The sequence below is a fragment of the Lithobates pipiens genome, unplaced genomic scaffold, assembly GCF_037356315.1.
Source record: "Lithobates pipiens isolate NorthernLeopardFrog02 unplaced genomic scaffold, aLitPip1_a1.2 Scaffold_22, whole genome shotgun sequence".
NCBI classification, from domain to species: Eukaryota; Metazoa; Chordata; class Amphibia; order Anura; family Ranidae; genus Lithobates; species Lithobates pipiens.
Window position 1 is genome coordinate 3060986 of NW_027507784.1, and position 11917 is coordinate 3072902.

The 11917-nt window shown below is 47.0% G+C and overlaps 1 protein-coding gene across 1 annotated transcript; it reads right to left on the reverse strand.

Moving 5' to 3' along the window:
* Positions 1-10519: 10519 nt before the first annotated feature.
* Positions 10520-11428, reverse strand: LOC143925214 (taste receptor type 2 member 40-like). The gene has a single exon (XM_077449810.1). It carries the CDS (start codon positions 11426-11428, stop codon positions 10520-10522), a length of 909 nt encoding a protein of 302 aa, XP_077305936.1.
* Between the last annotated feature and the right edge of the window lie 489 nt (positions 11429-11917).

Genomic DNA, 11917 nt, shown 5'->3' on the forward strand with positions numbered 1-11917 from the left:
AGGACCTCCTTCCTCCTGCCGGTGACCCCTCTAGTGATATAAAGATCTATATAGAGGAATCAGGACCTCCTTCCTCCTGCCGGTGATCCCTCTAGTGATATAAAGATCTATATAGAGGAATCAGGACCTCCTTCCTCCTGCCGGTGATCCCTCTAGTGATATAAAGATCTATATAGAGGAATCGGGACCTCCTTCCTCCTGCTGGTGACCCCTCTAGTGATAAAAATATCTATATAGAGGAATCGGGACCACCTTCCTCTTGCTGGTGACCCCTCTAGTGAAAAAAGATCTATATAGAGGAATCGGGACCTCCTTCCTCCGGCTGGTGACCCCTCTAGTGATATAAAGATCTATATAGAGGAATCAGGACCTCCTTCCTCCTGCTGGTGACCCCTCTAGTGATATAAAGATCTATATAGAGGAATCAGGACCTCCTTCCTCCTGCCGGTGATCCCTCTAGTGATATAAAGATCTATATAGAGGAATCAGGACCTCCTTCCTCCTGCTGGTGACCCCTCTAGTGATAAAAATATCTATATAGAGGAATCGGGACCACCTTCCTCTTGCTGGTGACCCCTCTAGTGAAAAAAGATCTATATAGAGGAATCGGGACCTCCTTCCTCTGGCTGGTGACCCCTCTAGTGATATAAAGATCTATATAGAGGAATCTGGACCTCCTTCCTCCTTCCGGTGACCCCTCTAGTGATATAAAGATCTATAAAGAGGAATCGGGACCTCCTTCCTCCTGCCGGTGACCCCTCTAGTGATATAAAGATCTATAAAGAGGAATCAGGACCTCCTTCCTCGTGCCGGTGACCCCTCTAGTTATATAAAGATCTATATAGAGGAATCAGGACCTCCTTCCTCCTGCTGGTGATCCCTCTAGTTATATAAAGATCTATATAGAGGAATCAGGACCTCCTTCCTCCTGCCGGTGACCCCTCTAGTGATATAAAGATCTATATAGAGGAATCAGGACCTCCTTCCTCCCGCTGGTGACACCTCTAGTGATATAAAGATCTATATAGAGAAATCAGGACCTCCTTCCTCCTGCTGGTGACCCCTCTAGTGATATAAAGATCTATATAGAGGAATCAGGACCTCCTTCCTCCTGCTGGTGACCCCTCTAGTGATATAAAGATCTATATAGAGGAATCGGGACCTCCTTCCTCCTGCTGGTGACACCTCTAGTGATATAAAGATCTATATAGAGAAATCAGGACCTCCTTCCTCCTGCTGGTGACCCCTCTAGTGATATAAAGATCTATATAGAGGAATCAGGACCTTCTTCCTCCTGCTGGTGACCCCTCTAGTGATATAAAGGTCTATATAGAGGAATCAGGACCTCCTTCCTCCTGCTGGTGACCCCTCTAGTGATATAAAGATCTATATAGAGGAATCAGGACCTCCTTCCTCCTGCCGGTGATCCCTCTAGTGAAAAAAGATCTATATAGAGGAATCGGGACTTCCTTCCTCCTGCTGGTGACCCCTCTAGTGATATAAAGATCTATATAGAGGAATTAGGACCTCCTTCCTCCTTCCGGTGATCCCTCTAGTGATATAAAGATCTATATAGAGGAATCAGGACCTCCTTCCTCCTGCTGGTGATCCCTCTAGTGATATAAAGATCTATATAGAGGAATCGGGACCTCCTTCCTCCTGCTGGTGACCCCTCTAGTGATATAAAGATCTATATAGAGCAATCAGGACCTCCTTCCTCCTTCCGGTGATCCCTCTAGTGAAAAAAGATCTATATAGAGGAATCAGGACCTCCTTCCTCCTGCTGGTGATCCCTCTAGTGATATAAAGATCTATATAGAGGAATCGGGACCTCCTTCCTCCTGCTGGTGACCCCTCTAGTGATATAAAGATCTATATAAAGGAATCAGGACCTCCTTCCTCCTGCTGGTGACCCCTTGAGTGATATTAAGGTTTATTATAGAGGAATCAAAGCCTCCTTCCTCCCCCCCCCCCCCCGACACCATGTGGAAGCCATTGGGAAATCCCTGTGTGTCAGAAGGGGACGGGGTCACCCCGTGTACTTTACTGTGTGGCCCTGCCCTCAGTTATAAAAGAACTGTCACCCGAGAGGATGGTCATTAAGGTGGGTGCATCGGCGGAGCAAGAGAAGAAGATGAATTGACTTTGTGGGACATTTTTTTTTGTTTTTTGTTTTTAATAAAGGAATTGTCCCAAGATGTGTCTTGTGGTTTTTTAACATTTTGACACTTTTTTGTGAAATGCTAGGGGTGCAATGTACCCATTACCATTTCAAACAGGGGGGCAAGATTGTTAAAGGGGGCTTCCAGATTCCGATAAGCCCCCTGCCCATAGACCCTTACAAGCACCGGGCAAGGGTTGTGGGGATGAGGCCCTTGTCCCCATCAACATGGGGACAAGGTGCTTTGGGGGGCTACCCCAAAGCACCCTTCCCCTGTTGAGGGCATGTGGCCTGGTATGGTTCAGGAGGGGGGGTGTTCTCTCTTGCCCCCTTCTTTTACAGCAGCCGGCCAGGTTACATGCTCGGATAAGGGTCAGGTATGCATTTTTGGGGGGACTCCACACCATTTCCAATCAGCCTCTTCTCAAACCTTTCTCTGTAGGGACGTGGTGCTGACAATATGTTATCATCCACCCACACCACCAATCAGATTTTTTAACTAGTCTCTGCAGTTAGGTGTACATAGAAAGGCAACGCACATTAAAAAAATTTGTTAGAGAATATATAGCAGTGGATAAATGAGGTGCAGACTTGCCTGGAGGGGGCTCACTCTTCCTTAAAGGCACAGGGACACAATGGACACCCAGCAAGAGTACAATGGCAGCTGAGGGCATCCAATGTCTCCCCATGCCAAATCCTGTGCCAAAAAAAATGGAAACCACCCCAATCTATAACCAGACTTAACATAACACAGTAAGGTGCACATGGAAGGGCAACGCACTTCACGAACAAACAAAAGTTTCCTGACTTTGGCACAATTGTCAATAAGTATGACGTCCTCTTGGCCAGCCCTCTAGAGGAACAGAGATGTTTTACAATAGAATAGAAATGTTCAATAGAAACCCACCAATATCAAACACCGGCACTGGAGTTTCCTTTCTATGGGGCGGATAACTATTTTCATCCGGTTTCCTGGAACTGGTTTAGGATTTGGAAACAATTTTTAGCACTGTCCATATTCAAACCCCCACCGTTTTTTTAATGATGTTTCATTGACAGTGGCAGCTGCTCCATTTGGGCACCAAACACATGGATTTCTATGGGGGTTTTTTTTTTGAAGCACATGATCAGAGTCTGAGCCTCCAATTGGCTTAAAAAAAGTGTGGGTTTGGGGCGCAGAGCACCGAGCCCGTTTGTTTGTGTGACAATGGCAAATTAATATTCACTATTGTCTTCCTGCTTCTCCTCCCGGCCAATCAGGGAGCAGGTCCTGACATCCGATTGGCTGAGAGGAGAAGTGACCGTATTGGCTGGTACCAGGGGAGGATGTACGGGGAGATCTGGTAGATGCCCATTGTCATTGGAGTGATCTCTCTTTGCATCACTGCGAACACACACAAGCCAGAGATGATGTACGGGGAGATACGGGAGATGGCCGTCCTCATCTGAGCCCGACCTCGTAAGTACCACCCGGGGGGGCATGGAGGGGTGGGGGTTGGTGGTTTGTTTGTTGCCCCCCTCCCAGCTGGAGCACCAGCTGCCACTGTTCATTGATAAGGTTTACCTATGATTTCTATTCTAGAGACACAGCACATAGTGAGATTAACCCTCCCAGAAGAGAAAGTTGCCACCAGAGCAGGTGACCCATTGGAAATGTTCCCCTCTATTGCAATTGTGGTGCCAGCTGTAACATTTTGGATTTCCTTATGTAGCCAAAGACAGTGAAAATATTACTGCTCAAATGCCTCCCCAAACCTGTGTCAGCCAGATCAGCTTGTGAAAGAGACCGATCGATGCAAGGCAGACTGGATTGGCTTGCCAGGCTCTAGTAGACTTCAACAAAATGGTGGCCATCTGCAGACAGAAGCCGTCTCCCTGTTGCATAAATGTGAATGAGATGAGTAAAAGATGGCTTCAGCTCCTGTTCTCCACCTGTAGAGAACTCCTCCGATTGAGGCTTAATCGTACAGGTCAGGATGGCCACCATTTTGGATTTCCTATTATTTCCTGTCTCAGTGACACCAAGACAAGTAGAGAGGATGACATTTTCCAGTGGGGAGGCAGAAAGCAATTAAAACACCTCAAATTGATCGACAAACAGGAGGAGCAACCAGACCGATTGATTAGAGAGTCCAAATTGCTTTATTGGTTATTAGTAAGATCACATGAACGGCCAACGCATTTCGAAGGGCCAAACCACATCCCCCTTCATCAAGGCCACAAAATCTTACAAATATAAATGTAGAGATTATACAAATGACAACAGAAGGAGATAACATGGGATATAATAAATACATGTAGAAGTGACCAAAGAACTGATAAAAACACAACTTGATGGCTTAACAAACACGCATTATATTAAAGTAGGAGCAATAAAAGTAAAATATTATATATATAATATTATATATATAATATTCAGACACATCTCTAATGGGGTGCACATTAACCACTTCAGCTCCGGGCCAGTCCTGAGACTTCTCACATATATGTAAAAAGTCTGCATTTTTATTTATTTTTTGATAGAAAATGACTTAGAACCCCCAAACATTATATTTTATAGGCCCTAAAGAATAAAATAGTGGGTGTTCCATTTTTTTTTTTTATCTCACACAGTATTTGCTTAAACATAAAAGATGATGTTATGTCGAGTAAAACAGACCGGGCATGTCCCACGCTCATAGAACTGCGCCAAACTACGGCACCTAAAAACCTCTCCAGTTTAGAGTTACACAGAAGGCCTGGAGCCGGAATTGTTGCTCTCCCTCTGATGTTCGCGGAGATACCCCACATAGCCCGGGAGCCCCACTGGTACCCCACACAACACGCCGCTCTCTAGCCTCCTGATGAAGGGGTCGATTGCAAACACATAGAGCAGGGGACTCAGAGGACAACCCTGGCGCACCCCGGAGCCAACCTCAAAGGACCGCCCAACCCTACCATTAACAAGAGGAAAGCTTTCTGCCCCCTTATACAAGACTTTTAACCAATCCACAAAACCACCCGGCAGACTTACTAAGGAGCAACCACAGGTACTCATGGTTAACACGATCAAAAGCCTTTGCCTGATCCAACGTCAGCAAATACTTTCCCCAGCCTGCAGCCCTGCACCGCTCCAAGGCCTCCCGGACAGCTAAAACCGCTGTGAAGGTGCTTCTACCCTAGACCGAACAGTGCTGATGGCGAGAAAGCAAAGACTCTGCTACTGACGATAGGCGCCAGAAAATAATCTTTGCCAGTATCTTTCTATCGACATTAAGAAGGCTGATGGGCCGCCAATTCTCAATCATCGAAGGATCTTTACCCTTTGAAAGAAGAATCACAGCCGAGTGCCTCATGGAAGGGGAAAGCACCCCCTCAGCAAGGCAACTGTTAAAAACCTCTACCAAATGTGGGGCCAGAATAGACTTAAAAGCATTGTAAAACTCAGCCGTCAAGCCATCCGGTCCAGGTGACTTTTTGATGGCAAGCTGATCAATCGCCCTCATCACCTCTTCAACTGTGATCTCCTCTGTCAAATTCATCAATGGAACATCTCCACCATTTAGACCTGGAGTAGAGTCCAAAAAGCTGTCCACCTTGTCACAGTCAAGCTCTTTCCTCCCAAGAAGGTCAACATAAAAGGACCTCACGACCTCCAGGATTCTTGACCTGGACTTTGCCAAGGAACCTGTACTGTCCTTAAGGCCAACAACCGTTTTAACAGCTACACCGTGTTTGCAGTTCTGGTAAGGGTCAGGCGAGTGGTATTTCCCATAGTCCCTCTCCAGAACCAAAGAGGCATGCCGGTCATATTGACACTTCCTGAGGAGGAGTTTCACTACGGAGATTGCCCCAGGATCTCCTCCTCTCGAGACAAGAATATCCAGCTTCCTCGGTAAAGGTTGGTAGGTCATGTATTTATTAAACTGCTTTCTATTGGCTAGGCCCCTGTAGAATCCAGCGATCCTCTTTTTGGTCAGCTCCCACCACTCAGCCTTGCTGCTACAAAAGTCCAGGATGGTCACCTGAGCCTGAAAGAATTCCTCAAAGGATTGTCTAACATGTTCTTCCTTGAGTAGAGTCGAATTCAATCTCCAGATGCCCTTGCCCCTCTGAGGGGCGTCTGAAGCATTCAGGACCACAGATAGCATACAGTGATCAGAGAACTCTACTGCCTGCACCACTGGGGGCAAGAAAGCAGAGGTCTCCTTCAAAAAAAAAACTATCCATCCTACTCTGACTACTACCTCGATGAAAGGTGAATTCGGTGTCATCCGGGAGGTGCTTAATGTGCACATCCACAAGACCAGCATCCCTAACCATACTATTTAAAAAAACGCTATCATATCCCAGCCTGTCCTTGAAGTCCTTCCTGTCCTTGGGCCTAGTTACTGTATTAAAGTCACCTCCAAAGACCACTTGCCGGGATGTAAAAAGAAATGGCTTGATCCTTGTAAAAAGGCATTTCCTGTCCCACTTTGTGTGAGGCCCATAAACATTAATTAGGCGCAGGTCCTGCCCCCCCACAAGGACGTCTAAGACCATACATCTCCCAATCTCCACCTCAATAACCCGCCGGACATTTACCATACCGGTTTTAAACAACACCGCCACACCGCCGTAAGGCTCGGCCGCAAGAGACCAGTAAGATGGACCATACCTCCACTCTCTCTTGGCCATATGAATATCTGCCAAGGAGGTGAGCCTAGTCTCTTGCAAAAATAAAATTTCAGAGTTTAATTGGCTGAACAAAAAGAAGGCCATGGAACGAGCTCTTACTGACTTAATGCTGGCGACATTTATTGTCACCGCTTTTAACGGAGGGGGAACCGCCATTTGGGTTATTGGGTGGATTGCTTCTTAGCTCCCCTCTGCTGCTCATCACCAGAAGCCTCTCTCTTTCTTGAGGCCGCCTCAAACTCCATTTCAGAATCGGAACTTCATTCCGAAGAAGCTCCAGATGAAGAAACATACCATTCAGAGGACCTACGATGGTTGGAGACAGGCACTGGAGCCTGTTCCGTCCTCACCACCTGCTTCCGCTTCCCAACCTTCCTTCTCTCCTCCAGGTACTGCAGGTCAGCTTCAGAGATGCCATCATCTCTGTTTTTTTTTCTTTGGAGTCTTCACAGAAGACTCCTTTACAGAGGAAGAAGCAACCTTTTTAGTACCTGCTACCACTCCTGGTGGGGGTGGTGTTCCCTTTGAGACAGACTTAGAGGGGGGGGGGGGGGGGGGGGTAACTGACACGGGGGCACAGACTTGGAAGGTTCTGACACAAGAGGAGAGGATACAGTAGGCTGGGTGGACACAGAGACAGATACAGAAGGAATACTTACAGACACAGGAGGGGTGGCCACAGGAACTGGAGAGGGATCCTGAGCAGGACCAGGGGAGTCAGTCACCACAGAGGAAGATCACCGCAGAGGAGGATGGAACACCAGGAGCCTCACCCTCCATCCTGTCCAGCCCTGACAAGTCATCCATCACCTCCTTCTCCATATTGTGCCAGGCTTCAGGACATTTGCTGTAGGGATGGCCAAGGCGCTGGCACAGGTTGCACCTGATCATATCGGTGCAGTCCTTGACCATGTGACCCTGACCCCGACACACTGAACATATCAATGCTGAACAGGAGGAGCTCAAATGCCCCTTTTATCCACAGCGGTGACACAGCTTCAGCTGACCAGGGTAGAAAATAGTGATCCTATCCCTCCCTATAAAAGCCGAGGAGGGCAGGTGACGGACAACATTCCCATCCCTGGCCAACCTGACTGTTACTGACCAACCCCCAGTCCAGATGTTACGCTCATCGAGGATTTTGCTGGGCTTAATCAAAACCTCCCCATAGTTCCGCAACCAAACCTCTAAATGCCCAGCGGGGACGCTCTCATTGGTCAGAATGATGGTGATTTTTTTAACAGTTGACCTCTGAGAGATCGCAACTGGGGCTAGACCTTCCCATTCAGGTCTTGACCTGCACCGAGCCTCATATCGCTCCCAGAACAGGTCAAGACCCTCTGGCCTGGTGAAGCTAACCGTATAATCCCTCGTCCCAGACACATGTATAAAGGCATACAAGTCATTTGCCCCAAAACCCATTTCTAAAATGAGATCCACCACAGCACGCCGCGCTGGAGGGACTGCACCACCTTCCCATTTCAGAAACACTACATTATGTCTGGGACTCCCAGCAGAAGCCAGAGACCCAAGACCAGATCCCGGGGTGGCTGTGGGGAAAAATCCCACTTGGGAGCGGAGCTACCAGGAGCAGAGCGTACCACCTGAGCAAATGTAGGTTTATCAGGGCCAAGGCTCCACACTGAAGTCACATTGGTCTGTACATTATTAGCATTATCAACTGTCTGAACTGGATTAGCATAATCCGCAGTCGGACGATTGTCCATCACACTGGTGCTGGGGTGATTGTTATCAGTCACAGAAACGTTCACTCTCCCATCAGGAATGGTCATAGTTGCTGCTGCAGTACCAGCTGTCTCCTAATGCTGCGCTGTGGAGTCCTCAGCAGCAGTAGGGCAAACAGCTTTGGACTCTGCTAAAGAAGGGTTAATGGGCTCTGCTGACACCTGTAGTTCATCCACAGAAATTACACTTTTTACATGTAAGTCTTGCTGCATTGCAGCATCAGCAGGCACAACATGGCTGCACACAGGATTAGCAGTCTGACTGTCATCAGGCGCATTGTCAGCATCTGTGAAAGGCACAAACACAGTCTTGTCCACAACATGGGGCTTCACTGGCTTTACTTTATCAGGTACATCATCTGTAATGTCCTCCTCATTAAATACCAACTGATTCCCCCCGCATAGGAGACTCCATTACCTGTATGGTCCTCAGCATGCCTCCAGAGTCCTGGGAAGGCATGGGGCTGCTTACCTCTCCCTGGGGGGGCAGGGGGGCGGAAATGGGGGTCTCCTCCTCCACCTCCATCTATATCATCCTTCCAACCCTCCTACTGTTTCAAAATTTCTCCTTGAAGGGCCCATCTCTACCTTCCATCATGGCCACAATGGTCTCCTGGTGGTCCACACGGACTTTAGCTAATTGGATCTCCTGAGCTGTGTAAGCCCTCACGTTGCCTTCTCAGACACTGCAGCTCTGCTCGTAGCTTGTACAGCTTATCCCTCTCCCTATTCAGGACCTTTATCCCAGCCACCACTTGCTTCCGAATGGCTTGCGAGCCTTCGTCCTCTCCAGGGGCAGAGAGATCGGCTTGTCCACAGGAAGGCATGTCACCCGATGGCCCAGAAGATGGCTGCGAACTTCCAGCAGGAGAGGCCCTGCTGGCCTCCATGGTTTCCCCAGAAAGGGGCCAGGAGAGCTGGGAGAGATTTCACCACCACTCCCCTCTCACACCGAGGAGCTCCAGATACACCTTCCACCTGACACACCTGTGCTCCAATGATGGGTGGGGCACTATTCCTCCCACTGACACCAATGATGGGGCACTATTCCTCCCACTGACACCAATGATGGGACACTATTCCTCCCACTGATACCAATGATGGGCCACTATTCCTCCCACTGATACCAATGATGGGGCACCATTCCTCCCACTGATATCAATGATGGGCCACTATTCCTCCCACTGATACCAATGATGGGGCACTGTTCCTCCCACTGATACCAATGATGGGGCACTATTCCCCCCACTGATACTAATGATGGGTCACTATTCCTCCCATTGATACCAATGATGGGGCACTGTTCTTCCCACTGACACCAATGATGGGGCACTATTCCTCCCACTGACACCAATGATGGGGTACTATTCCTTCAACTTTCTTTATACATGCCAGTTTTGTCTGTAGCAGGTTCTATACATGGTACAAATGCACCACTTTGCAGGCACACTAAGGAGACCCCCCCAGGCATGATATTTAAAGGAGTTTTTAATTTTTATTGTTTCACTTTAAGCATCATTAAATCACTGCTCCTTTTTTATTTTATTGCATTGATACTTGTCCCCCAGGGCAGTACCCAGACCCCCCACACCCCTTTTTATGGACAGTTATTTGCATATATACCTTCAAAATGGGGACTTTTGATTTCTCATGTTTTGCTCCCATAGATTTCAATGCAGTTTGCGGTTGGGGGTCAAACTTTTCCCCTGTTCGGGAGTTCTGCTGTGAACCGAACAGGGGAGTGTGCAGCCCATCTCTAACCGGGACAAACCGAGAAGGTGAAAGACCCAAGTAAGGAACACAGACAGCTATTAAAATATGAGAGGAGATATAACCCTTCCACACTCCATACAAAACAAAATGCTATGACTTAGGAAACATTTTACATTGATCTCTATCACACCAAATGTTTATAGTATATATTTAGAGTCTCAAGCTAAGCGTTCTCCACATGTTAAGTCTCTGTGTTCTTCCAGCTTCTGGTCCAGAATCTTCTCACAATGGTCCTTCTCAGCTTGTTGCTGGCCTGGAAGATGACGGCGGCCTCCACCGATGGAGATAATAATTGTAAATTCCAAAAAACTATTGACAGTGAGGAACGTGGAAGAAAATAAATCACTTGAGACACGCAGAAGAATGTGAACATCAGAAGTAGGAAGAAGATTGTCCTCAGTGCAGTGACATGAGCCTGAAGATTTGGACGTGTTGATCCAGAGTCGTTATTCTTCACCCTCCAGACGTGTCTGAGCAGAAAGGAGGAAGTGAGGACCAGGCACAGAAGACTAAGGCAGAATGGAAGGATGACGCCTACGGTGGTTGCAGGCACATGATAGGAAAACACTTTATCTAAACTGATAACAGAGGCTTTTGTACTGTTCACGGAAGACTGGATAAGACTTTCTGCATTGACAGCCCAGAAGCCCGGGACACTCACAATGAACATCCCAAGTGCTGTCAGGAATAGAAGGTGACTCAGGAAATTGGACACAATTCTCTTTATCCAGATGAAGAACCCATAGCTGAGATTGGTGATGGTGGTACAGTAATGAGCCGAGAGCCAGAAGGTCAACCAGAAATTGTAATAGGCTAAGAAGTAACCTGAAGTGTTCAGAAATACAAATACTTGTTTAATATTAAAGATTTCCAGAGAAAAGACAAAGATCATTCCCTGTATACTCATCACACACTGGAGGAGAAGATTCACAATCCCCTTAGCCAGGAAGATCACATCGGTGGGACTCAACTTCCCTTTCTTTCTGATGATGTCCAGGTTACCCATCACAATACAAGTGTAAGAAGGGATTGCCAAGCCGAGTCCCAAGACTGAAGAGACTAACATGGATAAGAAGAGCGGAGACATCATGCTGAGGTTTGGTGTGATCTCCGGACAGAGATGACAGGACACGTCCAGTGATAGCAGACAGAATGATATATTTAGAGTTGGAATTATGGAAAAAGCCTTCAGAGATCCGTCTCATGACTGACTTTGCATAAATGTGATGGATTTCATTGCAATGCCGACATCTAAAGTACAGAACAACCCGTGTAATACCATCTCTGACTCATTTTACTGAAATAGCTAACCACTTCAGGACTGGTAGCTTTATGTCTCTTATTGACTATTATATACACTCAGCACTATGACTATTATATACACTCAGTACTATGACTATTATATACACTCAGTACTATGACTATTATATACACTCAGCACTATGACTATTATATACACTCAGCACTATGACTATTATATACACTCAGTACTATGACTATTATATACACTCAGTACTATGACTATTATATACACTCAGCACTATGACTATTATATACACTCAGTACTATGACTATTATA